General features: G+C 42.3%; 1 protein-coding gene across 4 annotated transcripts in view; it reads left to right on the top strand.

The window, feature by feature from the left end:
• LOC137356957 (structural maintenance of chromosomes protein 6-like) overlaps positions 1-20,840 on the top strand; it is a 204,418-nt gene that overhangs the window by 179,486 nt on the left and 4,092 nt on the right. For 3 of the 4 annotated variants that reach the window (XM_068022873.1, XM_068022850.1, XM_068022860.1), the window contains 4 exons: positions 5,610-5,735; positions 7,398-7,503; positions 18,145-18,297; positions 19,820-19,917. In XM_068022873.1, the coding sequence (XP_067878974.1) occupies positions 5,610-5,735; positions 7,398-7,503; positions 18,145-18,297; positions 19,820-19,917 (483 nt within the window). The remainder of the gene's footprint in view (positions 1-5,609; positions 5,736-7,397; positions 7,504-18,144; positions 18,298-19,819; positions 19,918-20,840) is intronic. The other variant, XM_068022867.1, reaches the window with a different exon arrangement.

The following is a 20,840-nucleotide window of genomic DNA, read 5'->3' as shown; positions in this document are numbered from 1 at the left end:
AATGTTGACTGATGTGTTTGTTTTCTGAACGCTTTGATGATATTTTGAAAGATCCTAATTCAAATTTAAAAATTCTGTACAATTAGACATGGACACCTAAGGACTTAATGTATAGCAGTTTCTACATTTTAATTTCTCAAAGCTTTAATACTGCTTTATACCAGATCCTGGACTAAACTACTTGTTTGCGATAAATCCTATTAAAATGAAGCTAGGGGCTGGATAATCACTTGGCAGTGGGGAGGGAGTGGGGGCTAGTTTGAGGTCAGGAAACAATGGTATTTTTTTATGGGTTTCCCGCCCAAGGCCAGCCTGATTAACAGGCAAGCTGCCCATTGGGCGTGAAATCCTGGAACACAAGGACACAGCCGAGCTGGGCTGAGAGCAAGGATGTCCAGTGGGAATGGGAGAAATTGTGGAGGTGGGGGGAATGGGGTGTGGTGTGAATATCCAGTTGCAAAATGGGGTGGGGGGGCCGCTGCCTGATCATGGTGTGGGGCCCTGAACGCAGGGTGAAGTCCTGATCATGAGGTGGAGGCTAACTGGAGGAGGTTGCTCCACAAATTTCCCCATCCTCAATGATGGGGGAGCCCAGCAAATCAGTGTGAAAGATAAGGCTGAAGCATTTGCAACAATCTTCAGCTAGAAGTGCCGAGTGGATGGTCCATCTTGGCCTCCTCCTGAAGTCCCCAGCATCACAGATGCCAGTATTCAGCCAATTCGATTCACTCCGCATGATATGAAGAAACGACTGAAGGCACTGGATATTGCAAAGGCTATGGGTCCTGACAACATTCTGGCAATAGTACTGAAGACCTGTGCTTCAGAACTTGCTGCACCTTTAGCCAAGCTGTTCCAGTATAGCTACAACACTGGCATCCACCCAGCAATGTGGAAAATTGCCCAGGTATGTCCTGTGTACAAAAAGCATTACAAGTCCAACCTGGCCAATTATCGCCCCATCAGTCTACTCTCAATCATCAGTAAAGTAATGGAAGGTGTCGCCGGAAGGGCTATCAAGTGGCACTTGCTTAGCAATAATCTGCTCACTGACTGTCAGTTTGGGTTACACCAGGGCCACTCAGCTCCAGACCTCATTACAGTCTTGGTTCAAACATGGACAAAAGGGCTGAACTCAAGAGGTGAGGTGAGAGTGACTGCCCTTGACATCAAGGCAGCATTTGACTGAGTATGGCATCAACGTGTCCTAGCAAAACTGGAGTCAATGGGAATCAGGGGGAAAACTCTCTGCTGTTTGGAATCGTACCTCAGGCAAAGGAAGATGGCTGTGGTTGTTGGAGGTCAATCATCTTAGTTCCAGTACATCATTGCAGGAGTTCCTCACGGTGGTGTCTGAGGCCCAACCATCTTCAGCTGCTTCATCAATGACCTTCCTTCAATCATAAGGTAAGAAGTGGGGATATTCGCTGATGTTTGCACAATGTTCAGCAACATTTGTGACTCCTCAGATACTGAAGCAGTCCATGTCGAAATTCAGCAAGACCTGGACAATATCCAGGCTTGGACTGATAAGTGGCAAGTAACATTTGTGCCACACTAGTGCCAGGCAATGATCATTTCCAACAAGAGAGAATCTAACCATCTCCCCTTGACATTCAATGGCATTACCATTGCTGAATACCCTACTATCAACATCCTGGGAGTTACCATTGACCAGAAACTGAACTGGAGTAGCCATATAAATACCGTGCTACAAGAGCAGCTCAGAGGCTAGGAATCCTGCGGCAAGTAACTCACCGTCTGACTCCCCAATGGCTGTCCACCATCTACAAGGCACAAGACAAGAGTGTGATGGAATACTCTCCACTTGCCTGGATGGGTACGACTCAAACAACACTCAAAGCTCGACACCATTCAGGACAAAGCAGCCTGCTTGATTGGCATCCCATTCACAAACATTCACTCCCTCCACCAACGACGCACAATGGCAGCAGTGTGTACTATCTACAAGATGCACTGCAGCAACGCACCAAGGCTGCTTAGACAGCACCTTCCAAACCCGCTACCGCTAACCCCTAGAAGGACAAGGGCAGCAGATGCATGGGAATGTCACCACCTGCAAGTTCCCCTCCAAGCCATGCACCATCCTGACTTGGAACTATATCACCGTTCCTTCACTGTCGCTTGGTCAAAATCCTGGAACTCCCTTCCTAACAGCACTTTAGGTGTACCTACCCCACACGGACTGCAGCGGTTCAAGAAGGCAGCTCACCACCACCTTCTCAAGGGCCATTAGGGATGGGCAATAAATGCTGGACTAGCCAGCGACACCCACATCCCAGGAACGAATGGGGAAAAAAAGGCAGATGGTGGTCTAATAGCAGGGGAGAACTGAGATGATAGTCAGAGGGAGCAGATGGTGATCTGGGGGTGGAGCAAATGGTGATTGCAGTGGGTGTCCGATTGCATGGGCTGCGGGAACAGACAGATTGGGCGGTATTTTATGGAGCTGACGGGTGTCTTGATCACCAGCTGAAGAGCTCGTGAGAGCCCCACATTGCCTCTTTTTGGGAAGGCCCGCCGCATCACATGGCAATCAGGCACTTAACTGAGCAGCAGTGGGCCTTCCCTGGGATTCGCACCCACTGAGAGCTACCAGCCAACCAGAGGCTGACAACTATTTTACTGAGCAGCGTCACCGCAGAGGCGGTGGTTGCTGCTGGTAATGCCCTAGGCCCAGGATCGTCGATGGACCCAGGCCAAAGGTGAGTGATGGCGGGAGGGATTGCGCGGAGTGGGGGTCATGGGGGAGGGGGGTGTAGGGGGGTCGGCAGCAAGGGTGCAAGAGCAGGTGGTGACTCTCAGTGGCTCCTGATAGGCACTAAGTGCCTTTAAACGAGGGCACCGCCCCCCTCCTGTCCCAGGAACTAGCAAGCAACATGCACGGGTTTACCAATCCCACCACCGCACATCAAGCTACTGTCCACAGGACTGACACTGACCTCATCTCCTCTGGAGATCTTCCCTCTACAGTTTCCAACCTCGTAGTCCCGCAACCCCGGACAGCCCACTTCTACCTCCTTCTTAAAATCCACAAACAGGACTGTCCCGGCAGACCCATTGTTTCAGCCTGTTCCTGCCCCACTGAACTTATTTCTTCCTATCTTGACTCTATCTTTTCTCCCCTGGTCCAGTCTCTTCCCATCTACATCCGTGACTCTTCCGACACCCTACATCATTTTGACAATTTCCAGTTTCCTGGCCCCAACTGCCTCCTCTTCACTATGGACATCCAATCTCTCTACACCTCCATCCCGCACCAGGATGGCCTGAGGGCTCTCTGCTTCTTCCTTAAACAGAGGCCCAACCAATCCCCAACCACCACCACCCTCCTCTGCCTGGCTGAACTTGTTCTCACGTTGAACGACTTCTCCTTCAACTCCACTGACTTCCTTCAAGGACCCTGCATGGGTCCTATTTATGCCTGCTTTTTGTGGGATATGTCGAACATTCCTTGTTCCAGTCCTACTCAGGCCCCCTCCCCAACTCTGTTTCTGGTGCATTGATGACTGTATCAGTGCCGTTTCCTGCTCCCGCCCCAAACTGGAAAACTTTATAAACTTTGCTTCCAATTTTCACCCTTCTCTCACCTTTACATGGTCCATTTCCGACACTTCCCTTCCCTTCCTCGACTTCTCTATCTCCATCTCTGGGGATAGGCTGTCCACTAATATTCATTATAAGCCCATCGACTCCCACAGCTACCTCGACTACACTTCTTCACACCCTGCCTGCTGTAATGACTCCATTCCATTCTCCCGGTTTCTCCATCTCCGACGCATCTGCTCTGATGATGCAATCTTCCACAACAGTGCTTCTGATATGTCTTTCTTTTTCCTCAACTGAGGATTCCCCCCCACTGCAGTTGACAGGGCCCTCAACCGTGCCCGGCCCATTTCCCGCACCTCTACACGCGCCCATTTCCTGCACCTCTACCCTCGCACATTTCCCGCACCTCTACCCTCACTCCTTCCCCTCCCTCCCAGAACCATGACAGGGTTCCCCTTGTCCTCACTTTCCACCCCACCAGCCTCCACATCCAAAGGATCGTCCTCCGCCATTGCCACCACATCTAGCGTGATGCCACTACCAAATGCATCTTCACCTCCCCTCCCCTGTCAGCATTCCGAAGGGATTGTTCCCTCCGCGACACCCTGGTCCATTCCTCCATTACCCCCAACACCTTGTTCCTTTCCAACAGCACCTTGCCATGCAATTGCAGGAGGTGTAACACCTGCCCTTTTACATCCTCTCTCTTCACTATCCAAGACCCCACACACTCATTTCAGGAGAAGCAGCGATTTACTTGTACTTCTTTCAATTTAGTATACTGTATTCGCTGCTCACAATGTGGTCTCCTCTACACTGGGAAGACTAAACGCAGATTGGGTGACCGCTTCGCGGAACATTGAGTTCAATCATTTCAGAGCATGACGTGCCCCCCTTTTTATTTTTAGTTCTTTTTTCTTTTCCATTATTATTTTAATTTGTTTATTTTATTTTAGTTTGTTTCGTCATTCATTTTTTTATCATGTGCCTACCCACTGTTTTTTCATGTTTGTGCTTTGGGCCAGAGCTGTTCATTTTTCTGTCAATTAACACCCTTTCTGCACTAATGCTTTGTCTGTCAACACACCATTAACATACCGTTTGCCTTTGCTCCATGACCAACTGGCCAGTTATTCTCTGTGACCCTCTGTCCTATCAACACCTTGCCCTTTGTTATCTCTTGCCCCACCCCCCACTTTATTTGCTTAAACATTTCGAACTTTTGCCACTTGTGATGAAGGGTCACTGACCTGAAATATTAACTCTGCTTTGCTGTCCACAGATGCTGCCAGACCTGCTGAGTATTTCCACCATTTCATGTTTTATTATGCATGGATTTACTTCTTGTGCTCCCCGTGTGGCAACAGGCCCACCCGCCACTGGGCTAATACTGATGGCGGCAGGATGAGGCCCTTAATTGGGCATTAATTGTCATCCTTGGGCCTTCCTGCCACGGACTTAATTTGGGTGGAGGTGGGAAGGTTGCGTGGTCTCCCCATCCGTTACCGTACACCCAATTAAATGATCTTGCCACCTTCAAACTTGCCATGGGGGAGAACATAATATTCAGCCAATTGTATGGGAGAGTAGGTTCACTGGGTAGCTTGTTAGGCATGGGGGATACACTTCCCTTGGCCCACAAAAGTGCTGTAAAGGCACATACCTCATACCTTCTCACCTCCTTTAACCTGCTGGGTTTCCCAGGGCCAGGGAAATCCGACTGCCTGCTGTTAAAATGAAAGCTGGCAGCTTCATTAAAATATTTAAATCACCAATTTGCTTCCTGTGAGTGGATTGGTTGCCCGCCTCTTGTTCCGTCTCTGATAAAACTGGAAGTGGGTGGGTTCCAGGCAGGTTGGTTTTCTGTTTCAGATTTTTAGCTTTTTACTCTCCCACCTAAACTAAACCCATCCATTTTTAGGGATTAAAATTTCCCCCCAAAGTCTTTTGAGACTTTTTCTGTACTGTGTAAATTGATTCAATTTTCAAAGCCTTTAGTGTGCCTGAGATTAGTAATTTTGCATTGTTATTTTGAGCAGACAGTACTTCGACACTTTGGAAATGTACAAGAATGCCGTAAACCAGATCAAGAACCTGAAGAAGTTTATACAGCTGCTTGATAAAATAATGGAAGAAAGGCACAAAGCATATCATACATTCCGGCGGTAATTGTCACAATTCATTCAATCGTGTATTTTATTCCTTCATAAAAATCTTATGACCTTGTAAGGGAGTTGATGCATTTGAGGTGATGAAATGACATTGCTTCAGTCAGGCCGGTAGGTTTCTACGTTCAAATTAGATTCTGTCACACTGACACTGGTGCTTTAAACCAACTGAATAAAATGGGTAAACCATATACAGTATCATACACTTTCCTGTTCTCCTTAATACATAAAACAATAAAATACTATTATTGAAATAATTTTAAAACTGCCCTCTTTCTCACTAAATCTAATCTTTAAACCAGAAATTTACTTATAGCTTCAATTTAACCTACCTTCCTTGCACTGTTGGTGCAAACTTGAAACACAGCGGTCTTGCGCTCCTAACCTGAAAAACTGCAGTGGACTTTCTCTGGTAAAGCAGCTTTCTGAAGAAATGCAAAGCCTACCCCTTGAAGTTATGCAGAAGCAAAAGGAAATAGGTGACTGCATCTCTCCTAATTATCTTAGATCCACAGCCATTCATAGAAGGCTGCATTGCTTATCAATATTATAAGGATAACGATTCTTTGATATTGGCAAGGAAATCCGTAACAAAATGTTGGTGGATTTTATTGGTGAGCTACCCTGTGTGGCCTTGGATTTTAATTGTTTAAATGCTAGTTCTAAAAATAAAAAATAAAATTTAACACCAAGCAATAACTATGTTTGTTATAAGCAGCTGCCTATAATTTGTTGACCTGTGCTGCATCCTGTACAGAGCCTGAATATCTTTTTTCTCCTGTGAAGCGCCTTGGGGCACTTAACTATATTCAAGGCAGTATATAAATGCAAGTTAATGTTTTTGTAATATGTTGATTAGAATACCACTCTGAACTTCAGTAGGGCTCAGCATTCTGTCCAAACTCAGTGGCTTCCTGAGATTAGTTATCTAGTCCTCAATCTATGCAGTCCAAGACACTAATTGCTTTTGTTAACATAATCTGTACTCATGGTTTCAGTAATCTATCCACCAAATCACTCTCCTGTGTTGTGTGTTGTAGAATAATACCATTTAGCTTATATTGACATTGCTTATTATCTTTTCCCAATCTTGCGATTTTGTATTCATCCACATTAACTGACAACTGCCACTCATCAGCCTAGCTCCCAAATCTATCCAGATCTTCCTGAATTTGGTCAGCCTCTCTGTGTTGTTTCCAGTTCCTCCTAGTTTAGTTTCATCTGCAATCCTGACAGAGTTTTGTTTCTCCCCCATTTTCAGATAATGTATTTCCATTGTAAATAGCAATAGTCCCACCACTGATCCCTGAGACACACAATTAGTTAATGCTTTCCAGCTGATTTAGTTCCACATCCAGCTATCCTTTGCATTCCTTTGCTTTGGCCAATTTTTTAATCCATTTCAGAAGCACTGCAATAGCTTCCAGACAATCTAAGCTTTAGTGAAATTTAAATACACAACATACATGCAGTTCCCCCTGCCCATAAGGTTTGTTTACTCCTGAAAAAACTCCCAAGAGATTTGTCAAGCATGCTGTCCCTCCCATAAAGGTTATTTATCATTTATTCTTTTAGGAAGCCAACCAGCATATACCAGTATTTACTGTATCTGACAATATATTCATAATGTCATTTTCTCTTTCTGTTTGCATTAAATAGATACATTTCACTTCGCTGCAAATATTACTTCTCCATTTTGTTGTATAAGCAACAATACCATGGAAATATTAAATTCGACCATAAGAATATGGATCTTTCAATTACGGTGAGTTATTTACAATTTATTTGAAGACTTCTTTGTGGAATAGATTACACAAAAAACAGTTGAAATATTGTAATCAGAAATATATAGGATTATGAGGTTAGCATTTCCCTCAGCTTGTCAGTTATCAAGGCCAAATATTTAGTATTTTATCAAGTGTAAGTGCCAACCTACAAAACTAGTCAATGTTGACAGACAACTTCAAAATAGCTGATATTTCCCACAAAATGATAGTCTTATAAAATGCGAAGATAAAAAAGTTACATTGCAAATCACCTGTGACAAGTAAATTTTAAAGAGGCTTCTTGAGGGAAGTAAAGTTACATGGGGCATCCAAGTGAGGGGTAATCAAAAGAGGAGCATCTCAGAAAAATATAATTGAGGTGAATGCTATGAATTGTGTTTGCAATGGGACATGAGAAAGCTTGGTATAGTAGATAAGTGAAGAGATGTGATAAAGGTCTGTTGATCAAAAAAGCTTAAGGAAGGTACAGGAACTCACAAGGCCAGAAAAACTGTGAAGCAATTATCAAGGATGAGTGGATAGCATGAGACTTGCTGGGCTGGGTTTTACCATAGGCGGACTGGAATTCGCCACTGGCTTTAGCCCGGGGATCCATCCCGCTTGAGGGAGGAAGTCCCGCCTCATTGAGCTGTCAGCCAATCAGCAGGCTGGCAGCTCTTAGTCCCAGCAGCACCACCGGGAGCAGTGGCCACTGCTGGGCCTGCAGCCCAGCTGACCAGATGGAGCCAGGAGACGAGGTAAGTTGGGCATGCCTCACCAGGGAGATCAGTCCTTCCCTGGTGAGGCTGGAGCGGTCATTTGGGGGGAGGGGGAGGGGCGTCTTGGGTCCCAGGGTGGGTTGGAAGGTGGGAGCGGCCTACAATCAGGCACCCTGTGCCCGACTGTAATGGCACCCCCTCCCCAAGGCGCGGAAAGGCCGGCAGCTATCGCTGGGCGGCCTTTCATGTCTCCAGAACGCCCACTTGTCACAGGTAAAATACTCGTGGAGGCAGGCAAGGGCCCTTAAGTAGCCATTAAGAGCCTTGATTGGATGGGCTGGGGGGGGGAGGCTGTTTCTCTCCTCCCCACCCCCCCCCCCCACTCCCCGCCTGATCGTCATAAAGTTGACCGGAGGTGGAAGCGAGGCGGGTAGGCCTCCCACTCAATTTTACACTACTCCCATGCTACCATCCGACCCGCTGGGCGGCATAAAATTCAGTCCGCTGAATGAGTCATCATGGTTCGATGAAATGACCATACAGCATTACACTTCAAGAGCCAATCGTAAGGAGTGAGTGTTGGAGACCAGTACGGCTGAAGTGATTAATGACTTTAATCCCTTATAGGGACGAAACCAAATCAGGAATACATCCCTATGAATCTCCTTTAATTAAGTTCAAACCAGACAAATTCTTATAGACACTTATTTGAGTCCAAGAATTGAACTAGTTTTCCCTCAAAGAAAGAAAACTAACAGAGTATATTACCATCTTTTGGATAGCCTGTTTTTAAGTAATTAGGGCTAAGTCATAAATATCCCAGATATTATAAGGGCCTGGGAAACTCTCTTCAATATGCAACTGTCCACTCAAAGTGACACAGAGAAGGGGTTCTTGTAGTTGTATACAGAATGCTCCATGAGACAATTTATTAACTTTTATATATTTATTAATTAAACATGCAATAACACTATTAAGTGGATAAGTATATCACAGTATCAAATATTACTAAGAGATGTAACATATAATATTTCAAACATAGAATCCAAACGTTTAACCCTGCTAATGTTACAGCAAAATATCTTAGAATATTCATCAAAATTTAAAGTAAACTTTTACCTTAAATTCCCTGAGTAAGCCATAGAGTGAGAAGTATTGTTGAGGAATTCAACACCATATAGGTGTTACCTTTCTGTGTGTGTTTTTCCTGCTTTTAAGAACCTTTCTGTGTGTGTTTTTCCTGCTTTTAAGATCCATATTTGGTAGTATCAATAACCCGCATCTCCACTTAATGTTTTGCTGGAATTCCCCTGCTCTTGAAGTTGTGAGCATTTATCTGGTCAAAGTGTTTATAATTGTGTTTACTTGTCCTCTTGTTCCTGTACTATTTCATTTATTGTTTTACTATCTATAATTGTGTTTTTATGGTACCTTGTATCAACCTTTTGAGTCGACCTGTCTACATCACCAACCAACACTATCAATTACGTTTATTGCTACCTCTTACTGATGTCACACAGGATATTTCAATGTGTGTTTATCCTCCAAGGCCCTGGCAACAGAAATTCTGAAATAGATTTCCCAACTTAAAAGGTGTTTCTGGTTCACATTCTATTATTGTAACTGGGACCTTGAAGGACCTTGAAATTTCTAACTCTACCTTCTTAAAGGGGAATTTCAGTGAGTCTTGAAAACTGACCATTTATTCAATCTCTCATTCTAAAAGTTATAACAACTATATCTAAATTCTACCTAATTAAGCCTATTATACCAATATTCCATCACACAGCGGATACTGGATTGCCATATACTATACAAAATTGATAGGCCAGAAAATACCAGCTGCTTCATCAAGCCTGTCCCACACCATAATGGCAAGAGAATCATTACTAAACATTTGTTTACTCTCATCGCATCACTAGCGCCATCCCCCACAGCCAAGTAATCTGGAAGAGGCAAAACCACAGAGAAAAAAGCCAGGGCCAATAAGGGAAACAATACTGTGAAAAATTCCTCTAAGACTCCTGCAGGTGATCAAAACCAGTCAAGGAGATCACATGGACCTAGTGTTATCTATAAAGGCACCATAGCTTCTATATGATATGATCTCTGCTCCAATCAAGACTCAACCTACTTGCCTCTTGAAGCGCACACAGCATCAGCATGTGCCACACCAGCCAGCAATGCATTCCACAGACTCACTACTCTCTTGCGAAATGTCATGCTAGGTCCCCACCTGCCAAGAATGAGGCACATTAATTTTGTCATGAACATTGATATTAAACTATTACTGGAGTTAAGAAAGGACTTGTTAAACAGATCAGCTGTGGCTGGAAAATACAGTTGAATATTAACAGCCAGTGATTGGAAGGACAAAGGACCATCCCTGACACATTCAACCCATGATGGACCAAAATCACCAGGTATTGTAAGAGGAGCATTCCAGAGACTGCTAAGATGATACAATCCAAGGCATGGTCAGACCAGTTAGTCACATGACTAACCTGCTTGGCAACCTGGGGTTTTCTGAATTGTAGAAACAGTTTGAACTGAGAGTGTCTGTTTGCTCCTGGGCTGAGAAGATCTCTCCTGTCTGCTCCCATCTCTTTCTCACAAGCCTCTGAATCCACTGAAGACGCATGAACCCCAAGAGAGAAAAGTCTTCTACAGCGAACAAGCTTTAAGAAGAATACTGGGCCCCAACGAAAAGCAAGATCTACCTGCAATCAAGGACTCTACAGTGAGCTCGAAGAACCGTAACAAGAACTCTTCAAATATTGCCTCAAACTTTTTCCACTTTATTTTTCTTCTCTTTTCTGTCTCTATTTGTATGTGTATATTGCATGTGCATGCTAGTGTGGGCATGTTGTGTATCCATAGGCGGCAAACAAATTAGAGTTTAAGTTTAATAATTTTAAACTTTTCTTCTTTAAACCTAAGGAAGCATGTTTGCCTTATGATTGAAAAGTGGTGAACAAGGATTCACCAAGGGGGAGCTAAAAACACTGTGTTTAAAATTAAACCCTGTTACAGTAAGACCAGGTGAAGGCTGAAAGGGAACCCTAGACCTCTCTTCCACCTGGTTGTAACAGGAAAGAAGATCATCAACATCCAGTCTATTGCTAATCTTATATAGTTTAAGCTCATGTACCCTGGTCCTTGCCAGTCTGCTAAACTGCATAATCTATCCATAAGGATGCTATCCAGTCCTTTAATGATTTTATAGACTTCTATCAGATCATCTGTAAGTCTGTACAATTCTAAAGCACATAGACACTATTAGATGGGAAGCCAGTTGGGCTATTTCCAAAATTTGAAAAGTAGTGACAAACAGGCCTGGGTGACTACAGACCCATGAGTTTTCATTTCAGTGTTAAAAGAAGGAAATTAATACTCATAACTGTTTGCTGTTTACTAGTTTAATCCTGTACAGTCAGCATGGATTCAGGGTCGGGAGTCACATGTAGGACACACCAGGTAAGGAGAGCAGATTTCATTTCCTAAAGGGCATTCGTGAACCAGATGGGTTTTTACGACAATCAATGACAGTTTCATGGCAGACTAGCCTTCAATTCCAGATTTATATTAATGAAATTTAGATTCCACCAGCTGCCATGGTGGGATTTGAACTCATGTCCCCAGGGCATTAGCCTGGGCCTCTGGATTACTAGTTCAGTGACATTACCATTATACCACCAGCTCCCCAAACAGGCTGTATTTATTGCCAATCCCTGGTTGCCCTGCGGAGCTGGTGATGGCCCACCTTATTGAACTGCTGCGGTTCTTGTGATGATAGAGCTCTCATAACAGTATTAAGTAAGGAAATCCAAGATTTTAACCCAGCAACACTGTTGTTAAATTGAGATTAGGCTGTGAACAAATAACGTGTCATGCTTTGTGATTTTCTATGTTGTGAAACATTGTGAAATATTTTGAAATTCACTGAAATACTATGCTGTTCGTTCACGTATTACAGGTAGAATAAACTCACTTGTTGGTTTACATTTGGCTTTGACTTATTGGTAGATAAGAAACAAATATGTGTGAGATTATAGTATCCAGTTTAAATAATGAAGAGTTTCATTGTTACAATTTCTGTATCATGCTATCGATTGATCAGATATTGGGCAGAAAGGTAAATCTCTAATAGGGGAATGCAGGTCTGCCCACAGAAGGGATTGGTGATACTGAACTCAGCAATAATATCTATTGGAGAATTAAGGGGCAAAATTGATCTTGAGCAGTAGAAGAAAATGAGCGATAGCAAATCAACAGCCCCATTTACACTCCACACAAATTTTTTTTTCATTTACTTCAATGGAAAAGAAAATAGCCTACAGTATGCCACCTACTGTATCCAAAACTGTGGTTGATTGCTGTATACTCTAAAAGATTATCCTACTCCCAATGGAAATCTCGGGGGAGGAAGGCAAAATGGCAGAGGATCAAGGAGAGGCAGAGGGACCGGTAGTGGAAGAGGATGTCATTGAACAACCTGCAATGGCAGCCAAAGATATCAGCAATAAGATAATTCAGCGGACCTTCTCAGGGCTTTAATTGCATCCTCCATATAGATTTTGCAACTCATCAGCCTCTTTGTCCTTGCGTCCATCTGCCAGCATTTGAATATTGTGTTTTCTACTTCTTTGTTTAATCATACATGTGATAAAAGGATCTGCTACAACCAGTAGCTCAACTGTGTTACAGGGCATTTATTGTTAATCTAAATTCTTCACTTTATTAACACTTTGCTTGCTCCGCTTCTCCACATACCTTGTCCGCTGTCATATTCTGGTATTCCTTTTGGGTGACACGTGTGCAAAAGAAGGCTGCATTTCCTTAATATGAGCCTCTTGGTACTTTAGTGGCAGCCTGGTCCTGTTTTCTTTTGGTCAATTGTGAAGGCATCTGAGGGGTCTGGGAAGAGCACTGGCATGTGCTGCTAGGCCTAGAGACAAATACTCCTGTCATGCCACTGGTACTGGGCTCTGTTACTGACAGCTCACTGATGAGCAGGAGGGCTGTAATAAGATCCTGAAGAGCCTAAGAGATGGTGTCCAGGAGATCATGAAAACTGTAAGAGTACATCAATGTACACATCTGTCACACATATCTCTAGAAAATAAAAGTGGATCTCATTTATATATAACCCTCCGTAGTTTCTAACTTTGCAGTTTTCTTTTGAGTGCCTTGTACGTTCACATTCAACCCTAGATTGATTTTTGGAACATTGACTGTTATGCTTTTTCTTGGTTTTGTCAGTCAATGTTTTGATATCTTTTAGCTCTTCTACAGTGCCTCACTTCCTTAGAGCCTCTTTATTCTCTGGTAATATTTTCTTACTATTTTTTCAATGAAACTGTCCTTTAGGATTAGAAAACAATTTCATGGAGTATCTGAAAACTCCTTGTGATTATATAGTAAGGTAAATCACAGTTCTCTTTCTTATCTCCTCATTCTATAAATGATTCTTTTCTAATTCAAGTTTAGTCTTGAAAGCATGCATACCATTTTGGCTGTGCATCATTGTGAAGTCCATTACCTAGTTCACACTGGTCTGCATCTATATCTTCCATGTCTTCCTTCCTATCCTTATCTCTACCTTGATTTTGTTCTCTCTTGCAAAACACTCCCATTATATTTAAAGTTCAGACAGTGCATTGTTATGTCTCCAGTGGCCTTTCTCACAAATCCTTTATGATGAAAACTTGGAGAGTCAAAAGCCTCAGTAGAAAATATTTTTGGGGTCTTTTCTGAATATGAAAATATGCATGAAATGGAAATTGTAGCACACCTGTGGAATGAATACCAGATATACGATTTTAAAAGGGTTAAATTCAATTAAACGAGGAAGCTAATACAGCAAATGGATTGGGAACATTTCTTCAACATTTCAGTAGAAAACTAATGGAACACCTTTACAGGATATCCCGAAAACCAACAAACTCAGACCAAACAAATATGACACTAAATTGATTAAAAACAAAAATGATCGTTTACATGATGCACATATTCGAAAAGGGTGACAAAACAAGATACAGATAGCTACATCATGGTTACAGTCTACAATTATAATGTTATTAGGCCCTGTTTACATTGGAAATTCTATTGTAACTGGGGGTTTCAGTGTTAGAAGTTCACACATGAAGGAATCTAGAGAGAACAGGAAGCAATGTTTGTGGAGAGGGGAAGTGTGCGCATACACAAGATTTTTTAATATAATGGGCAGCATTTCCCGGAGGTAGGCATTTTGTGATCTGTCCCATTATTTAGACTTTTCTCTGCATCCTTCAGCTGAATAAAGTTTTGCGCTTCAACTTGCTAGAAGTGTGAGCGGATAACTGTGTGGTGAGGGCCTCAGTGTATGATGGGACAAATCATCTATCTTCTTAACCAATGAAATCTTAGGATTGCAAAAGGTGAAGAGCGAGGGTGAATTAGAGTTAAATCAAGTACAGAAAGAGAAATAAAGATTGGAAGAAGTGTAAGAGGTTCCCGCTCCCGTTTCTCCCCTTACTGATGGATCTTGACTTTAGGATTTTATAAGGGACAAATTGCACAGACACAGGGTTGGGCTGAACCACAAGCTTGTTTATTAAAACCCTCCTAACACTCTGATACAAAGACCTCTAAACTAATTTAAAGGACACCACACGACACCTTGATTGGTTAGTCCGATTTAAGTCCCTCCACGATTTAATCTTGGCTCCCACCCAAACACACAAGTTACCACGACTTATAAGATAAAGCTTTTTCGAAAAAGCTACAGGCAAAACCCCACGTTTCTGCCCCAAACTCACTCAATTCAAAACCAAAACCCTCCCAGGATTTGGTTATTCCGCTTAAAATTGCTTTAAACTCTCAGCCCCAAATACCCCTTGGATTTGTCTGATAACTTGCAATCCTCCATGCGGTTGGTTCTTCTGGTGAGAATCTGTAGGTCCACGAGCCAGGTTGACTATTCCTGTCCCCCGTCCTTGACTGCAGTGCCAAACCCTTCGATCTTGTCCTTTTTATGATGACCCTTATCGAAATATCATAAACACATCTCCTGAAGCCATCCTGCTGGATGGTTAGCGCTCAGCACATTTCTTGATTTTTTTTTTGTCACATTTACTGTTTCCCTTTCTTGGTGTTAGCTGTGCCTCAGTTGGTAATGCTCTTGTCTCTAAGTGCAAAGGTTTTGGTTTCAAGTCTCACTCCAGGACTTAAGCACCGAAATCTAGGCTGACACTCCAGTTCAATACTGAGGGAGTGCTATTGTCCATAGAACCATAGAAAAGTTACGGCACAGAAAGAGATAATTCAGCCCATGGTGTCTGTGCTGGCTGAAAGAACTAGCCCCAATCTAATCCCACCTTCCAGCACCTGGTCCATAGTCTTGCCGGTTACAACACTTCAGGTGCAGCTCCAGGTACCTTTTTAAATGAGTTGAGGGTTTCTGCCTCCACCACCGATCCAATCAGTGAATTCCAGATACTCACGACCCTCTGGGTGAAAAAGTTTTTCCTTACATCCCCTCTAATCCTTCGACCAATCACCTTAAATCTGTGTCCTGGTATTTGACCTCTCCGCGAGGGGAAACAGGTCCTTCCTGTCAGCTGTATCTAGGCCCCTCATAATTTTGCACATCTCAATTAAGTCACCCCTCAGTCTCCTCTGTTCTAAGGAAAACAACCCTAGTCTATCCAATCTTTCCTCATAGCTGCAATTTTCAAGCCCTGGCGACATTCTTGTAAATCTCCTCTGTGTTCTCTTCAGAGCAATTATATCCTTCCTGTTATGTAATGACCAGAACTGCGTGCAATACTCCAGCTGTGGCCTGACCAGCGTTTTACACAGTTCCAGCATCACATCCCTGCATTTATATTCTATACCTTGGCCAATAAAGGAAAGCATTCCATATGCCTTCTTCACTTTATCTACCTGTCCTGCCACTTTCAGGGACATGTGGACATGCACTCCAAGGTCTCTCACTTCTTCTACCTCTCTCAATATCCTCTCATTTATTGTATATTCCCTTCCCTTGCTTTGTTTGCCCTCCCCAAATGCATTACCTCACACTACTCCAGTTTGAATACCATTTGCTATTTTTCCAACCACTCAATCAAACCATTGATATCATTCTGGAGTCTACAGCTATACTCTTCACTACCAACTACATGGCCAATTCTTGTATCATCTGCAAATTTCCCAATCATGCCTCCCACATTGAAGTCCAAATCATTAATATACACCAGAAACATCAAGGGACCCAACACTGAGCCCTGTGGAATGCCACTGGAAACAGCTTTCCATTCACAAAAATATCCGTCGACCATTACCCTTCATTTCCTGTCACTATGTCAATTTTGGATCCGACTTGCCACATTCCCCTGTATCCCATGGGCTTTTATTTTTCTGACCAGTCTGCCACGTGGGACCTTGTCAAATGCCTTAATAAAATCCATGTAGACAACATCCACTGCACTACCCTCATCAATCCTCCTTGTTACTTCCTTAAAAAGTTCAATTAAGTTAGTAAGACATGACCTTCCCTTAACCAATCCGTGCTGACTATCCCTGATAAATCATTGCCTTTCTAAGTGACAGTTTATTTTATCTTTCAGAATTGATTCTAAGAATTTTCTCACCACTGAGGCCAGACTGACTGGCCTATAATTATTTGATCTTTTTCTCGCCCTCTTTTTTAACAGTGGTACAAAATTTGCAGTCCTCCAATCCTCTGGTATCTCATCTGTATCTAGTCAGGATTTGAAAATGATCCTCAGAGCATCTGCTATTTTCTTCCCGACTTCCTTTAACAGCCTGGGATACAATCCATCTGACCTTGGTGATTTATCCACTTTCAAGGATGACAGACCCTCTAGAACTTTCTCTCTCATTACACGTATCTTATCTAATATTTCACATTTCTCCTCTAACTGCAATGTCTGCATCATCCCTCTTTGACAGAGACAAAGTACTTATTAAGAACCCTGCCCACATCTTCTGCATCTATGCATAAGTTACCTTGTACATCTCTGATAGGCCCTACCCTATCCTCTTGCTCTTAATGTAGTGATAAAACATATTTGGGTTTTCCTTGATTTTCCCTGATACTATTTTTTCATGTTCTCTCTTTGCTTTCCTAATTTTCTTTTTTACTTCACCACTGCACTTTCTATTCTCCTTTCGGCTTTCTGAAGTATTAAGTTTTTGTGACTGTCGTAAGCTTTCTTTTCTGCTTTATCTTATCCTGAATGCTTCTAGATAACCAGAGGGCTGTAGATTTGGCAGTGCCACCCTTTTTCTTTGTGGGGACATATCTACACTATGCCCGTAGAATCTCACTTTTGAATTCCTTCCACTGGTTTGACACTGATTTTCCTTCAAGTAGCTGTATCCAGTCCATGTGTGTCAGATCACCTCTCAGCTTTGTAAAATTTGCCCCAATTTAGAACTTTTACTCCTGTTCTATCCTTGTCATTTTTTATATTAATACTAAAACTAACTGTATTGTGGTCACTATCTCCAAAATGGTCACCCACTGCTACTTCATCCACTTGCCCAGCTTCATTTCCTAATTGTCAGAGGTTCTGTGTTTTGAATGAGACATTAAACTGAGGCCCTGTCTGCTCTCTCAGGTGGACGTAAAGATACCCTGGCAATATTTTTAAGAAGAGCAGGGGAGTTATTCCCCGTGTCCTGACCAACATTTATCCTGCAATTAACATCACAAAAACAGATTATCTGGTTGTTATCACTTTTTGGGAGCTTGCTGTGTGCAAGTTGGCTGTTGCGTTTCCAACATTACAAAACTTCAAAAATAAGTCATTGGCAGTAAAGCACTTTGGGACATCCAGTAGGCATGAAAAGCACTATATAAATGCAAGTCTTTCTTTTCGTTTCATAATGTTGGAAATCTCTTACTTATTACAGGTTCAACATGAAAAAGGAATCACTACAGCGCCAACTGATACGCGATCCCTTTCTGGAGGTGAACGTTCGTTCTCAACTGTGTGTTTTGTTCTTTCACTGTGGGCCGTCATGGAATCTCCTTTCCGTTGTCTGGATGAGTTTGATGTTTTTATGGTAAGCTTATTTCTAAACTCAAATAATCTTCTAGTTGATAAAAGTAGCAATATTTATTGCAACTTATAGCTTTTAACTTGTGCAGTATCATGGAATACTAAATATTATTGAGCTAGCCAATTTCTGGACAGCATTTACTCCAAACCAAAGACTTTACAACTTTAATATCTGTTCGGAAAAAATGTTGGCTTAATGTGTTTTTTTTTTTGTTAAAGTGCTTCAGCTCAACCAGTGTATCTGTAATACTTGCACACATAGCTTATTAGCTGTGCCTTAAAAACATACTGGCCAAAAACCCTCAAAAGTTTAGGAATGTGCTCATCAACATTTATAATGGGAGAGATCCCTCAATCAATATACCCCAGCCAGATGATTGCATCACTAAGGATGTATATCAAGTAATCGCCAAAGCATACTGGAACTCCAGCAAGTGACCCCAATCTGGGGGGCAAGGGGGTGTCACTTTCCCCCCTTCCCCACCTCAGAAAAATATAAGTCTGCACCGTTACAAAGACCTTGTCCTCACTTCAGAGGTCCAGGCCATGATCTGATCCTGGAACATTGAGTGGGTCCCACTTCCACCATTCAGTGTGTCAGCTTGCCTGGTTTCACTTAGCAGGCCAGCCTGCTCATTCTATGCTTTGCTGGGAACATGGGAAAACCTGGTCTGGCAGTCTTCACCTGCCCCAGCCCTGTCCCTTTCTACATCCATCAGTAGAATGTTAATTGTGTGGCTTCTATAGCAAGGTAGTGAACTGCTTTACCAGATTACAGCCCATGTGGCAAAGATGAAAATTTATCCCCTCTTGATATGCATTAATTTTTAATGCCTAAGTAGAAATGGTATGTTTATAGGTGCTAAAATTCAGAACAAACCATAAATGTCAACTGATAGTGTTGCTGTTGAGGAACATACAGAGAGTTGGCTGCATGGGATTTAGCTGCAAAGGTTAAAAGGTCAAATCTCTAATTCGTATTTTCCTTGGTTGAAAGGCTGCCTTACCTTGAGTGGAACATGCCTTAATTTTAAAATTGATTAATGGTAAATAAGCCTTCAGGCAAATCAAAGGTAGGTCAATCCATGTCGCATTTTTATATGACCTGGCCAATTTTTTGACTTCTGAGTGGTGTGTTCCATAAGAGGAGCCTGAAGAGAGAATCTCAGTTTCCTTCTTTCAATGTATAATTTATTTCCACATGTGAAGAGGCTCAACTAACTTACAGCTCACCTGGTGAGATATTTGGCTGTCCTTGTAGGTTTATTTATGAATTAAATGGCTAAATGCAAAACTTTAGAATTCAAGTTGAGGTGGGTAAATGCAACTCTAAAAATTCTTCACCCCAGAAGGCAGTGCCTGCAAAGTGAATTAAGGTGTTTATAAAGGGGTGGAAACTGGAAAGCAAGTGTATTAAAGGAAATGGAGAAATGCAAGGGGACAAAAATGATGGAACAGGCTTGATAAGCCTGTAGATTCTGCTTTCATGAATGTACATTTGTATTTGAACTCTTGTTCAATCCTAGGATATGGTTAATCGCAGGATTTCCATTGACCTGATTTTGAAGGCAGCAGAACATGAAGATTGTCGTCAGTTCATCTTTTTTACTCCACTGTCTATGAGGTATCATAATGGACTTTTTTATCCAATGAATAATGAATTGGCTTATACCATTGTGTAAAATTAATGCATGTATTGAACAAGTTATCTGAGGGTATTTTATCATCTTAGTTTTACATTTTTAACTCTCGAATTTGCCCATGTTTATATTTAGGGCTAGATTCCGGAGTCCCCCTGGCAATACAAAACAACTACAGAAGTTGCAGTTGCAATATGTTTTCCTGGTTACATTTATTCCCAATGATTGGGAAGATGTTTAAGCCAGTGATGGGAAAGCCATATTGCTACCATAAGCAGATAGTGTCAGTCCACCTGTGGCCAGAAGAGTCATTCCCAGTATTATGGTGGGGAGGGCAGAGCACTTTTGAGGCAATCCTGAAAAATCATTTAAATTCTAGCACTGCTGCTGATGTCAGGGTTGTTGATGGTGTTAGTCCTGTGATGTAAAAACAGTTTACGGATATATATTTCTTGGGCTCACCCAATGGTTTAGTGGGAGTTGAATACAGCCTTTGGTGGTGTTGTGACCTGTACAGACCAGGATGATTCCAGGTCCAAACCTTAGTTTGTGCTGTGTCAGCTTACTGGTGTGTTCTTTGTTATTACACTGTGTATTTTACTTGGATTTAGTATCACCAAACACTTCTATAAGAAGACCACAAAAGTTTGCTTTTACTTGTCCAGTATATAGGTAAATATACCACTTTCTATCATACAATTCTCCTCGTCTTCAGTCAGAAGGTTGAATACGTTCTCTATCGAGGAAAGGCTTAGGCTATAAATCAACAGATAATTTAACTAATATAGAATGGGTAAATGAGCATTATTTTGTATAACATGTATTACAATGCAGAGAGCTTGGGAAGTGAAGCTGCAGCAATTAGGAACAATTTAGTCATCGGAAAACATAGGCCTAGAAATTCAGT

The sequence above is a fragment of the Heterodontus francisci genome, chromosome 3 (genome assembly GCF_036365525.1).
Source record: "Heterodontus francisci isolate sHetFra1 chromosome 3, sHetFra1.hap1, whole genome shotgun sequence".
Classification (NCBI taxonomy): Eukaryota; Metazoa; Chordata; class Chondrichthyes; order Heterodontiformes; family Heterodontidae; genus Heterodontus; species Heterodontus francisci.
The sequence above is the reverse complement of the archived record's forward strand: the minus strand, read 5'-3'. Positions and strand labels throughout refer to the sequence as shown.